The 27,519-nt window shown below is 34.2% G+C and overlaps 1 protein-coding gene and 1 long non-coding RNA gene across 2 annotated transcripts in view; one reads left to right on the plus strand and one right to left on the minus strand.

The window, feature by feature from the left end:
* Positions 1-26,620, minus strand: part of LOC146138882 (baculoviral IAP repeat-containing protein 7-like) — a 56,093-nt gene extending 29,473 nt beyond the window's left edge. Inside the window, exons 1-4 of the mRNA XM_083394721.1 lie at positions 26,587-26,620; positions 25,609-25,664; positions 24,183-24,265; positions 23,027-23,212 (exon numbers count right to left, since the gene is read on the minus strand). Of these exons, the coding sequence (XP_083250847.1) occupies positions 23,027-23,212; positions 24,183-24,265; positions 25,609-25,664; positions 26,587-26,620 (359 nt within the window). The remainder of the gene's footprint in view (positions 1-23,026; positions 23,213-24,182; positions 24,266-25,608; positions 25,665-26,586) is intronic.
* Positions 2,670-5,720, plus strand: LOC146138884 (uncharacterized). Its single transcript, XR_014501413.1, has 3 exons — positions 2,670-4,864; positions 5,168-5,283; positions 5,489-5,720. It is a non-coding gene; the product is annotated as an uncharacterized LOC146138884 (long non-coding RNA).
* Positions 26,621-27,519: the final 899 nt, after the last annotated feature.

Raw genomic sequence — 27,519 nt, forward strand, 5'->3', positions numbered from 1 at the left:
ATAGATCAGAACATAATTTTGGAAGCGATTACTATAGAGAAGTTGTTTTAAAAAGGTTGAGGGAAATTTACTCGTGCTGTGTACCAAACATTTCAAGCCATTATTTAGTCGGGAGGGATGGAGTGGCACATATAAAAAACTCTGACCAGTGTTATAAGGAGGGTAGCATAAAGTTGTACTGTGGGCATAAAAATTGTTGTGATTGTTTGATTAATATTTTAATTACGTTGCATTCTTATGTTGATCAGGTGGTTGCAAAAGTTAGCATTACAGGAACAAGAAATCATAAAATGGGATGCAAAAGGCGTAGGCGAGTTACAGGGGTATTTCGAACTAAACTAGAAAATTATCTTAAGGCTCAAACAGCTGTACAGCAGCACAGGGACTTATTTGAAAAACTCACACCGGAGGAGCGTTTGTCGGGATCACACACTTATTTACCATCACAATCTGTCCTTAATAACATTAAAAGTAAATCAAATTTAAAGCACAGGATAAGTAAACTTTGGTATTTCAACCTGGATAGGTTATGTAAAAATTGGCGTCCTTTTGTTAAGCAAATTCGTCTAATGCCACCAATGGTTGTTTTGTACTCAAATCCTCAGCTTAAAATTTATTTTGAAATTTGCCAAAAAGATATTGTTTATCTAGATGCAACTGGCAGTGTTTTGCGTAGGGCAGATTGTTTTAGTGACTTTCAAGTGTATACTTTGTTAATTAGAAATCCATTGAAAGGAGGAGTCCCACTGCCGGTTGCTACTTTTGTCAGCACATGTCATGATTCAATTAGTATAAGTCACTTTTAGAAAGTTTTTTGTTTTCTGTTTTGCGGGAATGTCACGAGGCTAAAAAACCGTCCCTTATTATTGTTGATGGCTCCATGGCCATGTGGAATGGTGTCCTCAAGGCTATGTGTCAAGAGACAAGGTTGCAATTTTACGAACGTTGCTTTAGAATTGTATGTGGCACTCCCAATAAAACAGATATGCAAAAAACTGTGATTCATAACTGTTATAGCCATACCATGAAAGCAGCTAAATCGTTTTGCATCAAACATGTAACAAATAAAACTAATAATTGCACATTTCTCTACATTTTAAATTTAATGTTTTCTTGCCAAAGTTTTTCAAAGTTATGTTCAACTGTTTACAGCTTTTTTGTTCTTACTAATTGTAAACATACTTCAGTTGATGTTAAAAGGCATTTTTCCAACTTAGCTCCACCCAAATTTTCAACAGAAGACACAGATAGTACAGACCATGATCTTGAAAATGTTTTTGCTGGTGACAACTTTGATTTCATTTTTTGTAGTAAAGCATTGGACGAAACTGTAGAAGGAAAATCCCCTTTTTTTAGCTGCTTTAAAAAGCAGCTTGATAAATTTCTTCATTCAGATATTTATCATTTCCACTCTGCAGAAAACAGTGAATCTCCAAGTAATATATATTTTGATCAAGGGTTTTGCGCAAAAGTTGTTCGCCATATACTTAGTCGTATATGCTCCACCTCTAAATTGATGCTTGGAGATTTGTCACGGCACATAGTTGAAGGGAAATCAACTCCTGAGCAAGTTAATTGGTATATGGCCTTTAAATCAAAGTGTAACATTTTACAACAAACCTCTTTTCAAACAATCCTACAGAACAATTTAACACAGGGTGTAATTGAAGGGCACTTTAGAGACATGAAAACAAATTATTTAAAAAACAAACGAATGGCTAGGATTGACGATTTTGTTGTAAATTATCATGCCGCAATTAAGGTACAAGAAAAAATGTTTGCAGATTCCATAATATTAGGCTCAAATAAACCAAAAAGTAAAAAAAATATCAAAAGTTTTTGATGAGACTATTCATTCAACTCCGGTGGTTCAATCTAAATTTAAAAAACGAAAACGTAATAGCAAAGGTTATTATTCTTCAGATAAGTGTGCCAAAAAAATTCGCTATGAAAACCTAGACAACTTTGATGAGGGGCACCCCAAGCAAATACTTTCACAAACTCAAGTAATACAGCATTTTAATTTTATCCCATCAGAAAATGAGATTAAAAATGTAATACAACCCATATGTAGTTTTATTTGGCATCAGTGTAATCTAAAGAATTGCATTAATGATGTAGCACTTGTCACTGGCAATAATGAATCATTATCATGGTTTGATTTGTGTTCTCTTTGTACAAACCCTGTTGGTAAAACTTATCGTGCAATGCTTTCAGCTATTGGTAGTCAAATTTTTAAAATAGGCTGGCTTACGGATAAAGTTGTTGACTGCTACATTTCAAGAACTGTAAATTTGTGCAACTCGCTGTTAAAAACGCAAGAATTTGGTTGTTTGGATAGTATATTGGTTGGTCAAATCCTAAAAGGAAAAACATACAGAAACTTAATCACAGCATTAAAACCAATTTTAAATAAAAGTAACAAAATTCGCAATAATGTTTTTCTACCCTTGTTGAGAAATAATCATTTTTTGGTCATTTGGTTTAATAAAAGTAAAGTTACCTTAACATTGTTTGACTCTGGAGATGTTGACTCTCAGGCTTTGGTTTTTGATATAAAAAAATATTTGTTTCCTGTAATGATTCTTAGGTAGACCAGTTTTATTATGCAATGGTAAGAAGGTTGATCAAACGGATGATTTGAGTTGTGGAGTTTGTGTTTGTTTTGTTGTTGATTCAATATGTTGTGACGTTACTGGATATGGTCAAACCAATTTTAATCAAACTTACTTTCGAATGTGGGTATTATATTCTTTTATACAGGATTCAATAAGATGCGACCCCAAAATTTCCCATTATTTAGAATCGTCAAAATCTGTTGCAATTGGCCTCCCAAATTTTGCCAATAATTGCTGGTTAAATAGTTTTTTGCAGGCTGTCAAAAGTGTTTCCCCATCTGATCATGTTTACGAGGTTACCAATAACACAAGTGATAAAATTGCTTCAGTCATTTGTCTTTTGGCGAGAAATAAAATTGAAATTCAAAGGTTTAAGGAAATGTACTATGCAGTTAGTGCTGATATACATTTAAAATATTGTGAACAATTTGATGTAAGTGAATTTATGTTGCTGTGTAATTTTTCAACCATTTTGGATAAGTGTGGTTTAAAGAGTTTGTTTAAGATACAAACATCTATAACATGTGAAGTTTGTCAAAACACAAACACTGTGACTAGCTCAAATCAGCCATTTTACACTATCCCTATGTTTCCTGATCAAAAAGAAAATTCAAATTTGAGTTCTTACTTGGATCGAGCGTTTAAAGATGTTAATTTGTCCTGTTTTGTTTGTAATGAACATTATGATATTGGTACTAAAGGAATTATGGTAGGCTGTCCCGACATAATTTGTTTAATTCTTGGGCGGAATGGATTTGGTTCGAAAAGTTTAAGAAAAGTTGTACCTGATAAATCGATCAAAGTTAATGACAGTTCGGAAATTGTTTATAATTTATCAAGTATAATTGTTCATTTGGGCATAAGTGTTTCTGTTGGTCATTATGTTACCTATAGTTTTGATGGTGATCGGATTATTGAATTTAATGATGAAAGTGTTAAAGTAGTTGTTTGGGCTGAAATTGAAGAAACTATATTACAAAATTCGTATGTGTTCTTTTATAAGCGGCAAGTCAACTTGGTGAACCTTTGTCAAGGTCCACCTGAACAAAATTTGTCACATGATTTAGAAAATGTTGAAACCATTTCAGAAGAAATACCCTCAAAAATATGTAACACTGATCATGGAAAATCGTTAGATAATCGAACGGTCGTTAAAAGAAGGCGTCGAATTATTCCTGATATGAGTAAACTAACGTCAGAAAAAATTCAGTTTTGTGAAAGCATTAAATTTTCCATAGAAGAAAAACATGCAGAGCACTTTTCATTTGTTAAATTAGATAAATTTAAAAATATTTTTTTTGATATATGCAATCGGATCAGAACAATAATTGAAACGCCACAGTCAATCGCAGAAAACATCACAAGTTGTTGTCGGCATTTGCTTTTTGTAAATAGGAAACAATCATGTTTGTTTAAGTTTAATTTGACAGTTCACTTGGACCGTGGTAGTTTAAACTATGACCAGCGAAATGTTTTGTATAGCTACATTGAAAGTGAATTTTGTAACTATAAATATCGAGCAACCAAATTATTTGATGGTTTTTTGTATCAAAAAACTTTTTCAGGAATGGAGTTTAAAGTAAATGATTCAAAAAGTCAAAATTATTGTAAATCTGTGGAAGAACTAAATAAATTACATGTTAAGGGATATTTCAGTAATGTTGCAAGCCATGAGGCGTTTATATTTTATGAGATGTTGTTAAATAAAATGACCTATCATGATGCATCTTCTAAGTTAGGGTACAAAACGAGCACTTACAAAATCATAGCTGACAATGAATATGTGATAGAAAATACCGTTATATAAAGTTGCTTATGGTAATATTTAAATATTTAGTGTTGTGTACTTGGCCATGTTTTTTGTTTAAGGTTTTCTTTAAGCTTTTAAAATGTTATTTATTTTTTATATTCTTTTGTTTAATAAAAATTTGTTAGTTTTTATACATTTGTTCTTTGCCAGTTACTTTGCCCATTTCCAAACCAGCCATGAATATATTTTTTCTATGATAACAAAAAACAGATTACTTCTGGAAAAATTAGTATTAAGTTGTAAAAATGTCCATTTATTCATGCCAATATAGACATACAGATACAAAGCCAAATTTAACTTGACGAATTTCAAATAAAATGTACTGTTTTTATATTTTAGATAAGAAAAGCACATTAAAAGCATCAATATACTACCTCCAATTCGAAAGTCTTCATACTAAACAAGAACGCTGTTTTGGTTGCAAGGCCTTTCAAATGTGAGTATATAACTTTTGTAAACATAAACAAAGGATTGTAGTTACAGTGCCTCATAAACTTGGCTTAAAGTAAATATTCAAAAAATATTTTGTTGTGGATAAAATAATGCAACTTTTCCAAATAAAGTTAATGTTCATGAACTGTTTTCAAATGTATTTTTCTATTAAAACATAAAACAGTTAACTTCTAGAAAAATTAGTATTAAGTTGTGACTATATCTGTTTATTTATGCCAATACTGACATACAAAGCCAAAGGTACCTTGACGAATTTCAAATAAAGTGTACTGTTTTTATACTTTAGATAAGAAAAACACATGGAAAGCATCAATGTACTACCTCCCGAATTTTTTTCGAATTTTTTCAAGTCGAATTTTTTCAAGTAAAGTAGCGCTGTTTTAGTTGCAAGGCCTTTCAAATGTGAGTATATTTTTTGCAAACAAAGGATTGTAGTTACAGTGCCTCGTAAACTTTGGCTTGAAGTAAATATTTGAAAAATATTTTGTTGTGGATAAAATAATGCAACTTTTCCAAATAAAGTTAATGTTCATGAACTGTTTTCAAATACAAAATATTATATTTTCCCACAGCCATTTTTAACATCATTTATTTTATGCATTTTAAGGTGAAACGAAAGAAAGAAGGCCAAAATTCTAACTAAGAAAGCTTTGCCAATCTTCATTGATGCTAATGTCATTATCGTCTTTCATTAATAACACTATCATTACTGTCTTTCATTGATAACGCTGTCATTATAATTTATAGTACAAAATGTAATCAACTCTACATGACATCAACAATGTAAATTTTATCTGCATGCAACCAAAAAATGCAATATTCTTAATAAAAAGAGTCAAGATTGGTATAAAAAGTGGTGAATATCTATATGAAATAGTCATGTGATTAGAAAATTGCTAACTTGGAATAACAATATAGCAATACAACCCTAAAGTAATTTTAACGAGCATTCTGCACAAATATAACATAGATAAAACATAGGCGTAGCCAGGGGGCCTAAGGGGCTATGGCGCCTTTTGAGTATTGCGTTTAACACTCAGTCAGTTGATTCTCTAAACGGTCTGCTAGCATTGTTTTTGTGTTCGTTACGGGAGTTGAATACAATGACAAAAGCTAAACATAAAAGTCCAAATTCTTTGTCCCCCCCCCAAAATGTTTGCCTGGCTACGCCACTGAGACAAAAACCTAAAACAACCACGGTATTATTCATTAGTTTAAAATAGTCAAAAAGACCAGAAATAAAACCTGGAATTCGGTTTAGGCTTAGACTCAAAACAAAGCAAACTATAAATCCCAGGAACAAAGACGTTGTTTAAAAATGTCAACTAAACTTTTACGCAAAACAATAACGTTGAGAAGAAAGGACCTAGTGGTAAACAGTTTAATTGTGACGTCAGTAGGTTAATAGAGTCTACCAAAAAGGGCATTGTGATGTCTGTTACGTTTAAAAAAACACCGGGGAAAGTCCCAAAATATACTTCGGTTGTCTTTTGAGTGACAAATATTAGGCTTCGAAAAAGTCATTTCGTTGTAAATTTCTTAATTAGGTGAGTGGGAGACCAGTCTTATATTGTTTAATGTGTTCTATAGTAGCAGCACAGCGATTTTTATAAACTTCCTCAGAGAGGATAGTTTTCAAAATTGCCCTTGAATTCTTCACTATACGAGTAAAAATACAGCCATTTTTTGACGATTATTAGGCTTCGAAAAAGTCATTTCGTTGTAAATTTCTTAATTAGGTGAGTGGGAGACCAATCTTATATTGTTTAATGTGTTCTATAGTAGCAGCACCGCGATTTTTATAAACTTCCTCAGAGAGGATAGTTTTCAAAATCGCCCTTGAATTCTTCACTATAGCCGACGAATAAAAATACTTCTATTTTTGACAAATATTAGGCTTCGAAAAAGTCATTTCGTTGTAAATTTCTTAATTAGGTGAGTTGGAGACCAATCTTATATTGTTTAATGTGTTCTATAGTAGCAGCACAGCGATATTTATAAACTTCCTCAGAGAGGATAGTTTTCAAAATCACCCTTGAATTCTTCACTATACGAGTAAAAGTACTTCCATTTTTTGACAAGTATTAGGCTTCGAAAAAGTCATTTCGTTGTAAATTTCTTAATTAGGTGAGTGGGAGACCAGTCTTATATTGTTTAATGTGTTCTATAGTAGCAGCACAGCGATTTTTATAAACTTCCTCAGAGAGGATAGTTTTCAAAATCGCCCTTGAATTCTTCACTATACGAGTAAAAGTACTTTCCATTTTTTGACGATTATTAGGCTTCGAAAAAGTCATTTCGTTGTAAATTTCTTAATTAGGTGAGTGGGAGACCAATCTTATATTGTTTAATGGGTTCTATAGTAGCAGCACAGCGATTTTTATAAACTTCCTCAGAGAGGATAGTTTTCAAAATCGCCCTTGAATTCTTCACTATACGAGTAAAAATACTGCCATTTTTTGACGATTATTAGGCTTCGAAAAAGTCATTTCGTTGTAAATTTCTTAATTAGGTGAGTTGGAGACCAGTCTTATATTGTTTAATGTGTTCTATAGTAGCAGCACAGCGATTTTTATAAACTTCCTCAGAGAGGATAGTTTTCAAAATCGCCCTTGAATTCTTCACTATAGCCGACGAATAAAAATACTTCTATTTTTGACAAATATTAGGCTTCGAAAAAGTCATTTCGTTGTAAATTTCTTAATTAGGTGAGTTGGAGACCAATCTTATATTGTTTAATGTGTTCTATAGTAGCAGCACAGCGATTTTTATAAACTTCCTCAGAGAGGATAGTTTTCAAAATCGCCCTTGAATTCTTCACTATAGCCGACGAATAAAAATACTTCTATTTTTGACAAATATTAGGCTTCGAAAAAGTCATTTCGTTGTAAATTTCTTAATTAGGTGAGTTGGAGACCAATCTTATATTGTTTAATGTGTTCTATAGTAGCAGCACCGCGATTTTTATAAACTTCCTCAGAGAGGATAGTTTTCAAAATCACCCTTGAATTCTTCACTATAGCCTACGAATAAAAATACTGCCATTTTTTGATGATTATTAGGCTTCGAAAAAGTCATTTCGTTGTAAATTTCTTAATTAGGTGAGTTGGAGACCAGTCTTATATTGTTTAATGTGTTCTATAGTAGCAGCACAGCGATTTTTATAAACTTCCTCAGAGAGGATAGTTTTCAAAATCGCCCTTGAATTCTTCACTATACGAGTAAAAGTACTTTCCATTTTTTGACGATTATTAGGCTTCGAAAAAGTCATTTCGTTGTAAATTTCTTAATTAGGTGAGTGGGAGACCAATCTTATATTGTTTAATGGGTTCTATAGTAGCAGCACAGCGATATTTATAAACTTCCTCAGAGAGGATAGTTTTCAAAATCGCCCTTGAATTCTTCACTATACGAGTAAAAATACTGCCATTTTTTGACGATTATTAGGCTTCGAAAAAGTCATTTCGTTGTAAATTTCTTAATTAAGTGAGTGGGAGACCTATCTTATATTGTTTAATGTGTTCTATAGTAGCAGCACAGCGATTTTTATAAACTTCCTCAGAGAGGATAGTTTTCAAAATCGCCCTTGAATTCTTCACTATAGCCGACGAATAAAAATACTTCTATTTTTGACAAATATTAGGCTTCGAAAAAGTCATTTCGTTGTAAATTTCTTAATTAGGTGAGTGGGAGACCAGTCTTATATTGTTTAATGTGTTCTATAGTAGCAGCACAGCGATATTTATAAACTTCCTCAGAGAGGATAGTTTTCAAAATCACCCTTGAATTCTTCACTATACGAGTAAAAGTACTTCCATTTTTTGACAAGTATTAGGCTTCGAAAAAGTCATTTCGTTGTAAATTTCTTAATTAGGTGAGTGGGAGACCAGTCTTATATTGTTTAATGTGTTCTATAGTAGCAGCACAGCGATATTTATAAACTTCCTCAGAGAGGATAGTTTTCAAAATCACCCTTGAATTCTTCACTATACGAGTAAAAGTACTTCCATTTTTTGACAAGTATTAGGCTTCGAAAAAGTCATTTCGTTGTAAATTTCTTAATTAGGTGAGTGGGAGACCAATCTTATATTGTTTAATGTGTTCTATAGTAGCAGCACCGCGATTTTTATAAACTTCCTCAGAGAGGATAGTTTTCAAAATCGCCCTTGAATTCTTCACTATAGCCTACGAATAAAAATACTGCCATTTTTTGATGATTATTAGGCTTCGAAAAAGTCATTTCGTTGTAAATTTCTTAATTAGGTGAGTTGGAGACCAGTCTTATATTGTTTAATGATTTCTATAGTAGCAGCACAGCGATTTTTATAAACTTCCTCAGAGAGGATAGTTTTCAAAATCGCCCTTGAATTCTTCACTATAGCCTACGAATAAAAATACTGCCATTTTTTGATGATTATTAGGCTTCGAAAAAGTCATTTCGTTGTAAATTTCTTAATTAGGTGAGTTGGAGACCAATCTTATATTGTTTAATGTGTTCTATAGTAGCAGGACAGCGATATTTTTAAACTTCCTCAGAGAGGATAGTTTTCAAAATCACCCTTGAATTCTTCACTATACGAGTAAAAATACAGCCATTTTTTGACAAATATTAGGCTTCGAAAAAGTCATTTCGTTGTAAATTTCTTAATTAGGTGAGTTGGAGACCAATCTTATATTGTTTAATGTGTTCTATAGTAGCAGCACAGCGATATTTATAAACTTCCTCAGAGAGGATAGTTTTCAAAATCACCCTTGAATTCTTCACTATACGAGTAAAAATACAGCCATTTTTTGACGATTATTAGGCTTCGAAAAAGTCATTTCGTTGTAAATTTCTTAATTAAGTGAGTGGGAGACCTATCTTATATTGTTTAATGTGTTCTATAGTAGCAGCACAGCGATTTTTATAAACTTCCTCAGAGAGGATAGTTTTCAAAATTGCCCTTGAATTCTTCACTATAGCCGACGAATAAAAATACTTCTATTTTTGACAAATATTAGGCTTCGAAAAAGTCATTTCGTTGTAAATTTCTTAATTAGGTGAGTGGGAGACCAATCTTATATTGTTTAATGTGTTCTATAGTAGCAGCACCGCGATTTTTATAAACTTCCTCAGAGAGGATAGTTTTCAAAATCGCCCTTGAATTCTTCACTATACGAGTAAAAGTACTTTCCATTTTTTGACGATTATTAGGCTTCGAAAAAGTCATTTCGTTGTAAATTTCTTAATTAGGTGAGTGGGAGACCAATCTTATATTGTTTATTGGGTTCTATAGTAGCAGCACAGCGATTTTTATAAACTTCCTCAGAGAGGATAGTTTTCAAAATCACCCTTGAATTCTTCACTATAGCCTACGAATAAAAATACTGCAATTTTTGACAAGTATTAGGCTTCGAAAAAGTCATTTCGTTGTAAATTTCTTAATTAGGTGAGTGGGAGACCTATCTTATATTGTTTAATGTGTTCTATAGTAGCAGCACAACGATATTTATAAACTTCCTCAGAGAGGATAGTTTTCAAAATCACCCTTGAATTCTTCACTATACGAGTAAAAGTACTTCCATTTTTTGACGATTATTAGGCTTCGAAAAAGTCATTTCGTTGTAAATTTCTTAATTAGGTGAGTGGGAGACCAATCTTATATTGTTTAATGTGTTCTATAGTAGCAGCACAGCGAACTTTATAAACTTCCTCAGAGAGGATAGTTTTTGAAATCGCCCTTGATTACCCAATAATTCTTTAAAAGTAAGTAGCTTTTAAAAAAAATGGTTCAATCTTTTGATAAGCCTAAAGCTTTGCTAAGCATAGATCAATTTTAGATATTTTTACCTAATTATTCGTTTAGGTTTCCTTGTCTTATATTTCATATTATGTTTGATATGTGGTAAACGGCCGAAAAATATTAAAAAAAAAACAAAAAAAATTATTTCGCCGAAATGACAATGGTGCCCAAAGAGATTATAACCGTGAGGACAAACTGTGACATAGCCCATTGTTGTACTTTCGACAGAGTTCCGCTCTAGTGCATAATAGTAAAACGTAAACAACTGGGCTTGACTTGTATGTGGGTGAGCTAAAATTTTGGAGCAACCGGCTTATATATATTAACGTTCGAGATTTCTCTTTGGTTAAGCCCATTCAGCTATGTGCTGTGTATTTACGGGGAACCTAAGCAATTAAACCGCTATATTGCGCAGCACTATAACGTGATATAGCTGATTAAGCTTCCTTTTCTTCACTTGACACCAATTTAGAATAACTGCTAATAAAGTTGTTTCTAAAAACGTGTTTTTTGACTAATAGTTAACTTACATTTATCTATTATTTTATTCGTTCCGCGTCGACGTGAAATAGTTAATTCACGGTTAACCTCTATTATTGAATGAAGCATATGAACACACATATGTGTGTTAACAACTGAAATCTAGTCCTTCTAAAGCTGCTTTTTGACCAACGATTACGGCTTACGTATAATTAGTACACTGAAAGCCATTGCAGATTCACCAAATTTGTTGATCTATGATGCAAGCAGGGCAGGCTGGAAAAACAACTGGCCTGCAGTGAGGTTCGAACTCACGACCTCCGGTCAAGCCGTGACCGTCGCTCTGCCAACTGAGCTATACAGGCTCACAGGGGAGCAAGTCGAGAAACAACCATAGCACCTTTGCCCGTATCCTGTTCGTAAAAATAGCCTGCAGTGAGGTTCGAACTTACGACCTCCGGTCAAGCCGGGACCGTCACTCTACCAACTGAGCTGCACAGGCTCAGAGGGGAGCAAGTCGAGAAACAACCATAGCACCTTTGCCCGTATCCTGTTCGTAAAAATAGCCTGCAGTGAGGTTCGAACTTACGACCTCCGGTCAAGCCGGGACCGTCGCTCTACCAACTGAGCTACACAGGCTCAGAGGGGAGCAAGTCGAGAAACAACCATGCACAAATGCTTGCTCAATCTGTTAGTACAAGCAACTTCATATTGAAGGGGATTCACAAAACCATATCATAATCCAATGAAACATGAACACACATGTGTGTTTACAACTGCAATCTAGCCCTTCTGAAGTTACTTTTTTACCAACGATTACAGCTTACGTAATGTTTCAATCAGTAACTCAAAAGACTTAACTCGAAAGTCATTCTGGCCTAAAAGGCATAAGTGAAGTGTAAAGTCAATGAATTTCAAAACATTGACAAAAATGCAATCAAGTCAAGTAACTATTATCATTAGAGTAGTGGTCAAAATGCATTTTAACTTCGCTTGCCTGGTATTCCTTGTGGATCAGGATGATTGTCATACTTCATCGTTTAGCGAAAAAACAATGAGAACTAATTGTTGAACTAATATGATATGCAAGTACATAAATATTTCACCTTTAAGTTGAAAAAATACAAATGACTCAAAACGAACAAAGCGCACAACACAACACTACAAAATTTAAAGAACCTTTTCACATCGACCACGTTGTAAATTTACGCGCGCGGCGAAACAATCACTATATTCCCGCCGCGCAAAAGGCAGGACTTGAACAAGAAAATGGTTTCACAAAGCTTTTTATTACAATTTAATGAAGTTCCTTATTCACTGTCCACTGAAACCAATGTCCAACGTCTAGCGTTAGCGTCTGGCGTCTAACGGCTAACGTCGTCCAGTTCACACATAACGCGTTGCCAGCGTTAACGGCAAATTTCCTCGCTTCTAACCGAAAGCGTCAAAGTTAAAATATTTCAACTTATCCGCAACCGAAAGCGTTTTTTAAAAACGTTTTACGTTAACGCTAGACGCGTCTAGTGTGGACCCACTCTTGTACACAGCTTATCACGTGACCAATGACCATAACAACCGGATTGGAAAATTTGGCCAGTTAGACTTTTCATTAGGCTCGCATTTCATGGCGAATATCTGTGAAAAGCGCAGCACTTGAGTCGCATTTACAGCTTTCGTTGTTACTGCATCTACACAGCTCCGCACAGTTTAGCGGTAAATTTGTTACAGCAGCGCATGTTTTAGAACAGAATTCTAATTAGCTGAATATCAGTGTTGTAAACAAGTCCTTATGAAATGACTTGAGTCCAAGTCAGGTCTTTTGTAAAATAACTAAAGTCCAAGTCAAGTCTTTGTCCACAAATCACAAGTCAATTCCAAAACAAGTCCCCCTAAAAAATACCGTAACTATCAAAATTGGTAAACTTACTCGATTACGAGCAATAACTGAACTAAAAAATAACAAAACCGCAACATATAGGGGAAGGCAGGGCAAAACGGACCCCTTAAGGGATAAATGCTATATTACAAGTTTCACAAAATATTTTTTTAATGAATAGGGCAGTGGTTCCCAACCTTTTTTGCTACATTCCTCCCTTTGTTCATTTTTGAACTATTCATTCCTCCTCATAAGACAAAAAACAAATATAACGCAAAAAATGGTGGCAATTTGAAATATCAATTTATTTCACATTACAACTCAATGGAAAATTTGCTCTTGTTTGCGCCCTAAAAGTAGTTGGATACGCGGCAACGCAAGTCATCCTCAACACCAAGTTTATATTTGGTTGGCTCCTAATCTGTTCCAAATGTGAACCGGATCTAAATTATAATGAATGGTGTTCATTTTGGTTATATTGTAGTTTAGTTTTATAAAGTACAACTAACTATTTACCATATAAAAGCAATTTGCTTCGGTCTTTTTGATATCATAGGCATTTTACGTACAACACTTGCACCATTGTGACGAACAATAAAGTCCCAAGTAGACTATTAACGTTATGTTGCGTCACAAAGCAGCAAATTAACGGAACTTTTGAAGTTCTACATTTAATGGACAAGCTTTTAACATCTTATATAAAATTGTAATATATTTGGCGGACCGGCGGGGAAGTTGATGCGTACCGGCACTGGTCCGCGGACCGGCGGTTGAGAACCACTGGTCTAAATGTGTTTACAATTGTATGACAATAGGCTTAAATTTACCAGGTTATTTTAAGGGCAACATGTTAATTTTGTAATTTAAAGGTGCTCCATAGATAGCCAACCTACAATGAGGAATTTATAAACTCAAACTGTTGGTTGATTTCAATTGCTCATGTGTGTCATCGTGAATAATGTGAGAACCACTGATTAGACCAAAAAATGTAATTTAAATAGGTCAGTTATTGTCCCGTTTTCATTCCTAATAAGGATATGTGAAACAGAAAAAGATAGTTGAAAAAACACTGGCCTAGCCCATGAGGCAAATAAATATTGACATGCCTATATTTTACATGATAGGAAGTTATCTGTGGCCAACATAATGGACATCCCTAACGTATATACAAAAATATTCTAAACACATTTCCAATGTAAATTATTTTTTACTGTATTTATGAAATTCCTCCCCTGAACTCATAAAATTTCTCCCTAGGGAGGAATTCCTCCCCGGTTGGGAACCACTGGAATAGGGTATCAACTGAAAGGTCTTACTGAAAGTTACTCCTATGCTAAAAAAACAACTGAAAGAAGCATACCTTCTGAATAAATTAAATTTTGTTGTCGATTTTTAAACGAGGCAAAAAGGACCCCACTTATAAAAAATAATTTATGTGCCATGTTGTGTGGAAATGCCGGATCAAGGATTTGTGTTCAAGTGACGAGTCGAAATTTTTAGAGATATTGTCACAAGTAATGTAACAACGTGACGTCATAACTTAAGTAATGGACATGGTATACATGGCGCCTTTATAGCTTAAAAATATTTTACTAAAGTAAGCCAAAACTTACAAAAAACAAACAAAATGGAACTATACTATATAAGTTACATGGTTATAAATAGGCCGTACCGTACGTAAACTGCCTTATATTTATCTTAATGTATACCAACTCATATTAAAACAAATGGCAATCGAGCTTTTTTACAACAGATATTGGTAAAATTTCTGATTGTTTGGCCTTTCTACAAAACTGATCTAAACATATAATATAATGATTTATTATTTAATTTTATTCAATTTCCTAAATGTCTTACTGAAAGGCTAACGAAAAATAAAAACAGTGCAGTTTGAGGCTAGTAATAACAGATTAACATGTGAGGGGTCCGTTTTGCCCCCGCTTGGGGGTCCGTTTTGCCCCAACACTATCCGTCGCACCAAAACCTGGTTTCTTTAAAATCGTTCAACTTAAAACGCCAACTGTTTCGGGTTAATAAACACACCCTTACCTACAAATTAATTAGCAAAAAAGTAACTCCGTTTTTACTTGAACTTTACTAATAAACGCATCTTTTTACTGCGCTATCCTTATATCAATATCCCCCAAACACATTTTCTCCCCTCCCTGGGTTGTGCGAAATCGAATCAGTCTGATTTTTGGCGACAATGTTTTTTCGACGATAGTCACTGTTCAGAAAACAATAAATAATGACGCTGGCATTTTTCATTAACGAGAAAGGTGAGGCGTCCGTTTTGCCCAGCTTTCCCCTAAACAAGCAGATTGTTTTTTGTCGAAAAAATAGGATAGACAAACCAATTTGACTAAAAATACCTAATAAAAACACTTTAGTTTAACCAAAGCCATTTGTCCGAATGACTTAAGTCAAGTCATTTGGAAACAGTGACTTAAGTAATTACAACACTGCTGAATGTTTAAACATAGTCGCTTCGAAGAGTTTGCACCAGAGCGCTCACTGACGAAGTTACGGCCCTGTTCTCGCGCAATATACAAATTTTCCGATATGATATGACAACAGCCATACACAAAGTAATGTATATAAAGCCGATTAGTATTTTTTTCATTTTATCATCACATTATTTAGAAGTGATTCACTGACCATTTGCAAACAACGGGCAAGTTTCTCAAACAAACTGAATTAGGTTGGCTATGTGACGAGGATAATTGCTAACAGGAGGTGTAACAACGGGTGTTTTTTTGGATGGTAAATATTTGAAAAGACGTCACAAATTCACACATGACGAATAAACAAGCATTCCTCAACCAGTTGTTATCTACCCAACTATTGGACAAACATGTATCTGAAAGAGAGATGGCGACGAATACTTTTTTTCGGTTATTTTGTGTTAATTTTGCAAAACTTAAAATTAAATAAAACAATTAAAATAAAACCTGCACAGAAACCGTGTAAGACACTCGCATGAAATAAGCATGTACAGTACGCCTATCTTGTTCAACTTTTAGGTGGTTGTAGTTTTACTTCATATACAATAGTCCCATTATGAAGACGTTGTAACAACCAAGTATTTATATGTGATTTAAACAGTTTGTTACGCATGAGATAATCCGCTTTTCCGCTATGTCAGACGTCACTTAACTTCAGCCATCGGCCGACTTATGCCCGGTTAACTTCTTCCGGCACGCGACATAAATCTTCATTGAAGCTAAAATACGATTGTTAGTGCTTCGAAAAAGTTTGTCGGATTCTAAACCAAGACAAATTTGATAAAACTTTAAACTAAACGGCAATTTAAAAAGCTCAGTGTATATTTTGGTATATATTGAGCATTTTTAATCTACCGTAAGCCCTACTTTACAGCAGGGCTGCGGAGTCGAACTCGGGACTCAACGGAGTCGGTTGTTTTTCTAGAGTTGGACCCGGGACTCGACTAAGACCACGTAAAACTACCCGAGTCCCCATTCCAACATAAACAGAATAAATAGCGCAGAATAAGATTTTCTAAACTGATATGGCCGCCAACTGTAAATTGTAAAGGTGGAATAGCAAATTGTGGAACATTTTCCAACCATGTATTGTGGAACATTTTTCCGACCATGTAAATAAATTATACGACACCTTTATAAGTGCGGCACCCAGTCCTTTAAGTTTAAACTCTCCGGTCCAAAAAAGTTGGTGACCCCTGGGCGCACCGGGGGTCCTGAAACAAGAGGGCCCTGCATTGATAGACATTATACGAATGCCAAATATGAAACTGTAGCATTTAACTGCAATATAACTCGATATTGCCTAATTTTACGTCACTATACACGTAACCGTTGTTCACTGACGCGTGACCTAACGCCGAATTGTGCGCTTTCAACGTTTCGCATTCATTCTATTTTATACGTCTTACTAATAGCGGCTTGAATCACCGCTCTGTTTATCGTATTTACTGCTGAGATTTGTTAATATACTCAACGAGCAACTATCTACTGAGTGGATTGTCTTTGCTTAGAGTACAAGAAGTTAAGGACAGGTATTCTAGCGGCCTGCTCCTTTGGAGTCGGATTAAGAACTAGCAAGGGATTTAGGCAGCCGTTGTCTGCAGAGCCAGCGCCTGTTACCCCTAACTACAGACCCCAATACGCTACAGCGTATGTTCAAACAATAGTAAACTTGTTTTTGTTTCAATATAAAAACTGTTGCTACCAGGGAGTATTTTAATCAAAAAAATATTTTATTTATTCGAATACGATTAGACATTTTATTCCGATACTAGATTTTTTGGACATAAAGTATCGCGTTTCGATGACATCATTACTACTGAGTGACGTCACACGATCCGACCCAATACCAAATGACTGTATTAATATGATGAAATATGCAAAATAAGTGGAATTCCAACGAGCAGATGTGATAATTGTTCACAAAAACTTAGAGCTGGGAAATTTAGTTGCTTTAATTGTTAATACTTTATTCCAGTGCTTTTCAACCTTTAAAACTTCCATCCGCACTTTTTTGTTTCGGAAAATTTCCATCCGCACGAAACAAGAACCGTAAGTTTGCAACCTTTAGTTTTATTTGTGAAATAACGATGAAAGGTTTGTGCAATAAAACCGTGTGGCTAACCCTTGACTGATATAAAACGAATAGCTTAAGCTGCAATGAACCACAAGACTATAGGTCTATTACTGTACCTGTAACGCATAAGTGGGCGCACCAGTTTTTTTGATTACTGTATTACACGTAATAAAAAATAATAACATGCACCATTTTTATCCGCACATTCATCCGTACGACGTTTGTCATCCGCAGTACAGTTTTTTCATCCGCACAAGTGCGTATCATCCCACGGGTTGAAAAGCACTGCTTTAATCTATTTTAATAAAATCTTTTAAAGTGGAAATGCGTCAGGTATATCATAAATTATGGCTGAAATATATTCTTTTGGTGTCGCATTAACCGCAGTATCGGTCAGGTCCGATACTACCACTTGGCTTCAGGTATCAACTCCGATCCGATACTATCGGACATCTCTATAGTCAGTGACAAACTTTTGTTGAAATATACAATGTTAACGCTTCGCGCAAAAACATGAAAATAATCGGCAGAAATTGCATTTTGCAAAAAGAGTCACGCTGTTACCAATTTAAAAATTGTGAAAGACTTAACAATCAGCTCAATTAACCTAGACTTGTACAATAATTCGTAAACAAGTGCAAAGCTTTTTTTTCCTTATTTTGAAATTTCTTTGTACATCCACTTCAGCATTGCTGCCTTAGCCAATTATACGGGAACTTTCTTTTTCTTAGCTCACATATGGCAAATGCAGCAATAACACTTGGCACAGAAAACCAGTTAGAAATATTGCGACACAAATTCTTCCTCTACAAAGTATAGTTTCCCTCTAGTGGGGGATTCCACCTTAGTTGGGAACCACTGCTAAGACATACTAGTAATTGGAACATATTCAAGTTTTTATTTTTATGAAACAGGATAGCGATGCGAGCCACAAGGTAACCCACAACTTTGCAGCAACCGACCTCTTATTTTAAAATGAATATGCCTAACATTGGCATCTTGATTCAACGAGCACTAATAGAATATAAATACATTACAAAACAAAGCAACAAATCAATATATTCTACAACTTAAAAAAAATGATTGATAACAACAAATTGCAAACCCTAAAAAGGTCGAGTAAATCTACAGCATCTTGATATGAGATTAATTAAGACGATGTCGATCTACTCGAGCTTTTAGGTTTTGCAATTTATTACCAAGCTACATTACAGATCCGTGCATAGTGTACCTAAAAAATGATGTTATGTAGTAATTAGCCGTAGTTGACTTGGGTGATAAAAACATTGGAAAACAAATGTTGTTGTTTATACATGATTTTATTAAATAACTAAATAAGAAAAACGATCTGAACAAAGAGATGCATATTGAAGAATTGCAATAAATTGGATAAGTTTTTGGTGGTATTCAGCACCTCTCATAACCAGTGCAAATGTGTCAGTCAGCATAATTTGTATGCTTGGGTTTTTTCTCACATGAAATAAAACACAAAAATGTTACAGCGTCTAAAAGCAAAATCTATTTTTTCTGTGGGCTAACTTTAGAACTATAAACATATTTTATGACAGCAAGGGTTTTTAATGGCAGGTGAAATCATTAAATCTTGACGCGGGTTACAGTGTTTTAAAGTAACAAAGCATAACTCATTTCATCACAAAGAACGAAACACACGCGATGACCCAACAAAACTGTGTGAGCCACTAAAGTTGGTCGGGCAATACAATAAAAAGGCACCGTTACATGCATAGAACAGCCCAACACCTAATTATATTGGCGATTTAAGACATGAAAGTCCTAATTGCTTTTTCGATGTTATCCCGGCAAACAGGGCAATTCCTCAGCGATTGGGAGCACCTTTCGCAGCAGCAGAGATGTCCGCACGGAGCAAACACGATACTAGACGACTGATCCAAGCAGACCTTGCACTTCCGTTCTTCTTGCAGCATGTAAATGCGATGTTCCATCGACTCCATGTCTAACAATAATATACAAAATATAGTGGTGGGTTCTTTTTTGACCTCTTACAGCTAGCAAATTTGGTCTTGTCACATTAAAACCAAATACCTCACTTGGTACCAGCCTGTTTAGTGTGTAATTGACGCAACTTATTTTCTCCCAACCGCAGCTTGTATTTTAGCTTGGCGCAGATGTTGCGCTAATCGTGGCATAATAATACTTCGGATAAAATATCTTTGTTTAGTATTGCAGGTGACGAAAGACATGCTTGTAAGTTAGTGTAGTCCTGTACATGGAACGCAGCAAAATTATGATTCTACTAAAAAGAATTGCACGTCTTGGTTTAGTTTTTAGCTCAAAGTTAACGGCAGCTAACGCCTGACAGGAGTGTCGACGACGCACCTTTTCGCTTTGCGTTTAGCCTCGCTTTAGCTGAACATTAATTGGCTCTTTCTGATTAGTTTTTTCCGATTTATGACGTCATTAAAATCTCTATTTTGTGACGTCATACCCGTCACTATTTTGTGACGTCATAACCGTCACTATTTTATGACGTTATTATCCATTAAACAGAAAATAGGGGAATTTCCCAAAGTTAGAAATTAAAGACCCCCTCTTTTTGGATTTGGATCCGCACCTGCTTGGTGCTATGTGAACTTCAGTATACCCGACGATAACTAACGATTTTATTATTTTTTAAAGAAGCTATATAATATGTATTGTTTGAACTGACTAAGCAGTAAGCACCTGTGTCTTGTTGTACATCTTCCAAAAGTTCAGCAACTGTCGTGTATTTCCCGCCTTCACAAAGTCGTCTAAATAGAACAAAAGTCAGTTGGATGAACAAACTATAATAAAGCTACAGTGGAAAAACTATGGGCGGTAACTATACACAAACACAGTGGTTATTATATGGGCCGAAAAATGATTATGCTATGGTATGTTTCAGACCGATTTTCGTTCGGAGCCTTATAGAAAAAGTGTACATCGTAGAACTTTCAAATTTTCAGACATGGCGTAGAGTGGTATGTAGGTGCGCATAAGAGGTTTAAGAGCTCGTAGCTATCGACTCCTACATAGCTCGAGTTATAATTCCCACCGTTTCACAACACGTTCAACTTTTGGCCACTGCCTATGACAAAATGCTTGGTAAACACTTTGCACGATGTCCGACTGCATGACGTCATCCAACGCTTTTTCGTCATCTCACTGTCCGACTCCGTGGCACCATCATGCGGATGCTGCCTAAAAGGAAATGTAAACCCCTTTGTAGAATTGTTTATTTAATAGAAACTGTGCGTTAAGTATATTCACCAACTTACACAGCACTTTTTTAGTAAAACTGGGTAACACACCTTTCAAAAAGTTGATTACTGGTGACATGATTTGTTGTGTGGTCAACTTGTTTTTCCTAAAAAAGCATAAAAATACGCGTTAGCTTGGATAAGCTTCAAAAGTTATGACTGATGAAAAGAACCAATTGTTTTTACATTTTAACAAAAACAGTAACCACAAAAAATTAGTTAGTTTGCATATTTTTTTCTATGGTGTGTTTAACGTAATGACCAAGTGGTTCTTGGTGTTGAGTTAGTGGAGTTTAGCAGGTCTTAAGGCGATAACGTCTATGACTCTATTTCTCTCTGTTGGGCCTTTTTCTTTGTTTTTTTTTCTTTTTTTATCGGGGCAATAAACTCAGAATAAAATGATTGGTATATAAAAACAAACCAAATGTTATACCCATGTTAATGCTTTAAGCTACGGGCAAACTTCTACATGGTTTACGTTCCCTTCAAATGTAATAAATAAATGGCTTTAATTTTGTCAAACCACTATCTGTTTGTGGTTAGTACAGGTGTTAAAAATAGACAGTTTAGCAAAACGTGCATACTTTCATACAAACAGCACTTATTAAACACAAAACCTAAAAAGAAAGTTCTTGCCTGGTGGTCATCTGAATCTTCGTCTTCAGTCAATTCTTGGTTGTCATTTGTAGGTTCATCGAGTAATGCGCCAAGAAAGTCCACAAATAAAATGTACATTGCAGAATGGCGAATGCGCCTGACAAAAATAACGTAGCCATTGTAAGGAAATTAATTAAGGATTGTTTTCTTGTTAATCACTACAAACAACTATTTTTTTAGCTTGGTTGTTTATAAAAAAACATCAATCTTACCTCTCAACCACCTTGCGAACTAGCCTCGTCGTGAAGCCTAAATCAATAGCTGACATGACAATATATGACGTCATTATGCGGTCGATTTGAGTCTCCTAGCCAAGTTCAGCCTAAACAATGAAAGTCTCTGATTGAAGCTGCCAAATAATTTTTTCAGCAAAATGCGCCTTGTCTGGTTAAAAAAAATAAATTACTGTAGGTTTTAGTGCATTGACTTTTCAGGTTGTTAAAAATTACTTACAGTCTTGATGTTTCTTTTATGTCTTAAATGATGTGAAAGTCAAAATAATGTTTGGTATGTTTACCAGTTGGGCGTTTGAAAAAAAATGTTATTTTTTTCTGTCATATTGACCTTTTTGATTTAAAAAAAATGTCTTCTGTTATTCTGCCTGCTAAGTTCGTATTTAATTTTTAACCTAGCTTTTTCAGTACTTAACCTACTTATCTTGTAATTAATTTTAACCTCGATTTTGGGTTAAATTACTTACTAAGCAGTAAATTTTTAATCTTACTTTCAGCTTATGTTTACACTTTACTCTTGACTTTTGTGTTATTTTATTACCCGTTTAGCTTGTAATTAAATTTTAATCTTGTTGAGGCTGTTATTTTTTATTTTTGTTTACCTGTTCAGCTTGTGGTGGATCTGGAGGTTCAGTGAAAACCGGTGTTTGTTGCGGAATAGCGGCCCTCTCATCCGACGTAAGAGGCACATTTCGAGGCTCGTTGTTTTGAACTAAGCTAAAAAAAAACAAAGCAAAAAAAAACGATTTTAGGTGCAGCTTATTTGTCTAGGACAGAGATGTCCCTTCAGTAAGATACCATGGGGTTCATTCCTGCTTCAATTTACTGCGTTTAACTGCAAAGAGCTTGTATTTTTCGAATCTCTCACTTTGTTTAACGCTGTTCATCGATTATGTTAGCTTTTGGTAGATTTTAGTATAAATTCTTCCAACGTGTACACTATTCAGTTACTGTTAAAGTTTTGTTCCTGTAAACCATTTTTTACTTTTGGTTTTTGGCGTAACGACAAAAGTTTTCTTTGTAAGGGCCACTAACCACACGAATAAAGGTAACAAATACCAGATTAACAAGCCATTACTTTGTGCTAATATCTTTATCTCCCAATATAAGTGGAATAAAACTCCCAACTTAGGACATATTATGAAGCACATACTTTATCAATAATCATGCTGCCTTAGAACAAGTATTGCCTTTTGGAACACGTATCTAGTGTACATAACTAATTTAGTTAAGCCTTTAAATTTAGTTTCAACTTAAAATAAATAAGGCGCTCACTTGCAAGTGGGAAAGTGTCTCCTGTGTTCTGACTGTACGCTGTCGCCGTAATTCCAGTTCCTGAGCACTCCTCCACACGAAAAGCACTGGACGCGATCCAAGTTTCCCAGGTAGAAGAACCCAGATCTGGCCAAGTCGTGTGTCGTCACTGTTGGAGCGTCAGTTGGGAAATGCTCAAATGTGCGACTAGTACAAAACAAAAAACTTGTGTTTTAATCAAATTGAAATGCACACAAAACAATTTCCCAACCTGTGGGCCATGACCCCCCCCTAAGTTTGAAAAATGATATTTTTTTAGTTTATTTTATTATCTCTAAGTCTATTCCACTATAACAAAATAAATGAATTAAAATTTAATGAACTCTTGTGGCCGTAAGAACTGACAGCAACCCAGTTGAGATTTGAGAAAGATAGTTTGACTACATTTTGGGCAAAACTAAGTAATTCATACCCTAAGCCTAATGAAATGGTCATGCCGTGGCTGTTGCCTTTCCCATCAACACGATGTGAATGTGGGTTTTCAACAATGTTACTTCTGAAGATAAAGCAGCGCAGTGTCTTGTATATTCAATATGACATGCGACTGGTGGCTTTTTCCAACACTAAACCAGCAATTAAGACATTATCAGAGCAAAAACAAGCTCAACCATCACATTAACTGGGTGTAATAACTAATTAATGTACTATCATGTCTATTGTGTGCTGTATTTATATCATTCCATCATTCTAACTACCGGTTGCTGTATAAACTAGTTTTTTAATTAAAATGATGTTTCTTAATTTTTTTTTTAAGGTTTGAAAAAATAGGGGGGGCATGGATTTCTCAAAATCTCAAAAGGGGGTCACGGTGTGAAAAAGGTTGGGATCCCCTGTTTTAATGCAACACTTTATAAACACATAGGAATTTTCAAAGATTATTTGATGTGCCAATTAATTCAAAGACAATCAAAGCAATTAAAGAATCTTTGTGGAAACCTTGAATTGACTAAAATGTGAGCTGTAAATTTCTACTTATAAACCTTTTATCATTATTAGGTGGCTTGTTTATTTTAAAGAGTTTTGTGTCAGATTTGAACTAAAGGGTGTTAAATGAAATGCTAGGGCAGGTTTTACACAGCTACTGTCCACTAGAAGTGTAGGTCAATTAAATACTCACATTCTTTCAGATTCTTTTCTTAGATCGATACTTTTCAAGAAATTTTCATGATATGCAGATGCAATTGTTGCAAATTCAACAATCTAAAAAAATAGAAAAAGGTGAATTATTGTAGGCAGCAACATTTAATTAGAACCAAACAGGGTTAAAAATACTAGGAACTTATCATATCCCCAAGCAAAAAAACCTCATATTAATAATCATAAAGCACTTTATCAAATATAACTATACCCAAACGAAAACCCTAAATAAATACTTAATAGGTCAGAAGATAGCCCTCAAAAAAAGAATCTGCCATCCTTTTAACAAAAAAAAATCTTAATGTTATTTTACTCATATAAAGAATGTTTATTTCTTAAACAGTAAATATAAATGTAAAAAATTTACTCATATAAAGAATGTTTATTTCTTAAACAGTAAATATAAATGTAAAAAAAATAAAATAAAATTTTAATGACAGTACTAAACCTCCTAGGCTAGGTAATATAGGCCATGGTTTTGTGATAGAAAAAAGGCCTAAAACATGTTATGCCTTGAATTTGACAGTATTTGCAAAAATAAAGGTGAAATATTTACATTTACTGTTCAATGGCAATATTGGCATTGTCAAACAAAACAGCTAACAAAGCCTAACATTTTTGTAATTAATCTGATATAACATACAGAAATATTTGTTTAAAAAGTCTAGCTTGACGCCCCTAAGAATTAAAAACCTGCAACTCTAAAAAATATGAATTAATGTTAAATTGTAAAACAAACCAACTAACATGACAATTGGAATACAAAAATGTATTTTAAATGTCTTTCATAAAATCAAATCAAAAACAAAAATGATTGTTGCGAATTTATTTTTTAAATTTTACCAGTTAGTATTTTTTATTCAGTAAAAAGTGCCTATATACTATATATTAAGACAACAAACTCATTAAACAGCAGGTATTTTATGGTCAAAATAATTTAGGCAAGTCTATAAGTTGTAAAATGAACCTAACTGTAATTCATATTTTTTATACATTAATGTAGAAGTGCCAGACATCAAAGTTGAGGTAATATTTTTTTAAGAGACCCTAATTCCAATGTATCCAATAGAAACTGATAATTAAAGGAAATTTGCCTATTGCCTTGCAGTTTATTAAGGACGATTTTCAAATTATTGGATTATTGTTATGTAGAAAATATGCTGTCATTTTTTGTTTATTCTATTAGTTTGAAGCCCATTTAAGAACCACGGCAAAATACTGTTATAAAAGTTGACTTATTAGTCAGAGGATAAAGATTTTAAAAGTGAAAAATGTAACTTATTGATTATTTTAATAGACCAAATGCATTTAAATCCTGTGACCAATCGACCATACTTTTTAGTCTTTGTCTTTAGCAAATATAAATGTATCATACATCCCAAACTAAAAATAGCATTTCTATTTACCTGGAATATTGACGCCGATTGAGGAGGTCTTGCAATTTGGTGTCTTTGGTAGCTACCTAGAACCAAACAGTGTGAAAAACAGGGATTCTAACAGAACCAGTTAAATTCGGAGCCAAAAAGTAAACTACAAATCTGGAACAGAAATATTCTTAGCAGAAGTAGATAGCATTTTTGTTTTAATAATCAAAATTATTTCCTAAAATAAAGTCTGAAAGTTATAATTAGCTGTTTAATAAATATAAAAGCCATACAAATATTTGGTAACATTTTATGAATGTTTTAAATAAATTTTAAGAAAAAATATAAATGACAGTCGCATGTTATTACACTTGTGATAATTTTCAGAAACTTTACATTATATCCAAAATCCTTCAAATACAACTAGTGGTAAATGAAAGGTGGCTCTGTAACCATAACAAATGTAAATACAATAAAGCTGTCCAAAATTTACAATAGTTTTTTTTCATTTAGCTATTTAATAAACACCAAAATATAACTTATTATCCCTACTGTATGGTAGTCATGTTATAATGTTGGTAATTAAAATTTATTGTGGTAACAACAAGGTAATGTAGAGATGAATAAAAGCTTGCCGATAGGAACATTTGCACTGTCGCCTCCATGCGCATGTGCACAATCACTTCGATGCCCTTTTCAAAGTTTTTTTTTAGTTTTTTTTATATTAAAATACTTGGTCACTAGTCTAGAATCCTACCACTTTTTGAATCATTAACAAATCGAGTGGCCAAAAATGAAATTGCAAGGAATAAAGAAATATGAAAGAATAAAACTGGACCCACTTAAACTCGTACCCTAACCCAAATATTGTTAGCAATATAAAACACAAGAAGAATGTGGTAGGATTCTAGACCAGCGCCTATACTTGTACAAATTTAGCCATTTCAATATATTAGTAGAAATGTATATATTGTTTTTCCTAGTTAAAACGCTGGTAAATGTGTATTCAAATTTACTCACCTGTTCTTGCTTGTGGAGATGAACGGGTTGTCATATTTTTCAATTTAGAGAATATCCGGTCAGCATTAATTAATTAGCTAATTTATTGTACAAGTATTTCAATTATTATCCTAAAAATGTAAAATAAAGGCCGACACTGTACAAATAAAAGGAGCTCCATCGATTTGGAACGTAGAGAGTACCACTGGCAAATAACAATGTGCTTGCAATTTGTCAAGGTTTATGGTCTGTTTTTCGGGCGCTCGTCTAGAATCCTACCACAACGAACATTATTTGGGTTAGGGTGCCGGTTAGCGTTTGGGTTTGGGTGAGTCCAGTAATAGTGTTAAACAATATTACTTGACCTACCCACACCCAAACACTAACCGACACCCTAGCCCGCATATTATGCATTGCTTAATAATTATTTCAACGTTGTGGTAGGATTCTAGACCAGCGCCGTTTTTCGTTCTATTCCTATTAATGTTGCTCGAAAAACGCTATTTTACAAATCTGACACATATTTAATCGACCAGGTGAATATGTGTCGGATTTGTAAAATAGCGTTTTTTCAAGCGACATTAATAGGAATAGAACGAAAAACAGACCATAAACCTTGATAAATTGTGTGGTAAATTTGTGCCATGTACCTTATTCTATGTTATTTATTACGCTACGTTTATTTGTGACATGTTGTGTTGCAGGTAATGTTTAGTTAAAATTCAGTTAATAAAAACCCAGCAATCCCTAGGTCACCACAAATTGCAAGCACATTGTTTCTGGCAAAAAGTATGGAATGTGATATTACAGTATTACAAGACTCGTATAAATACAATGTATGTCCAAAACCGTTTTTTAAGTTCTAATTTAATTTTCGGTAGTCTGCTTAAACTGCTGTACCACTAGCTATCTCACCACTCAAAATCTTGTGACATGTACGTCAGGTGAGTACCT

The sequence above is a fragment of the Ascidiella aspersa genome, chromosome 7, assembly GCF_963924565.1.
Source record: "Ascidiella aspersa chromosome 7, kaAscAspe10.2, whole genome shotgun sequence".
NCBI classification, from domain to species: Eukaryota; Metazoa; Chordata; class Ascidiacea; order Phlebobranchia; family Ascidiidae; genus Ascidiella; species Ascidiella aspersa.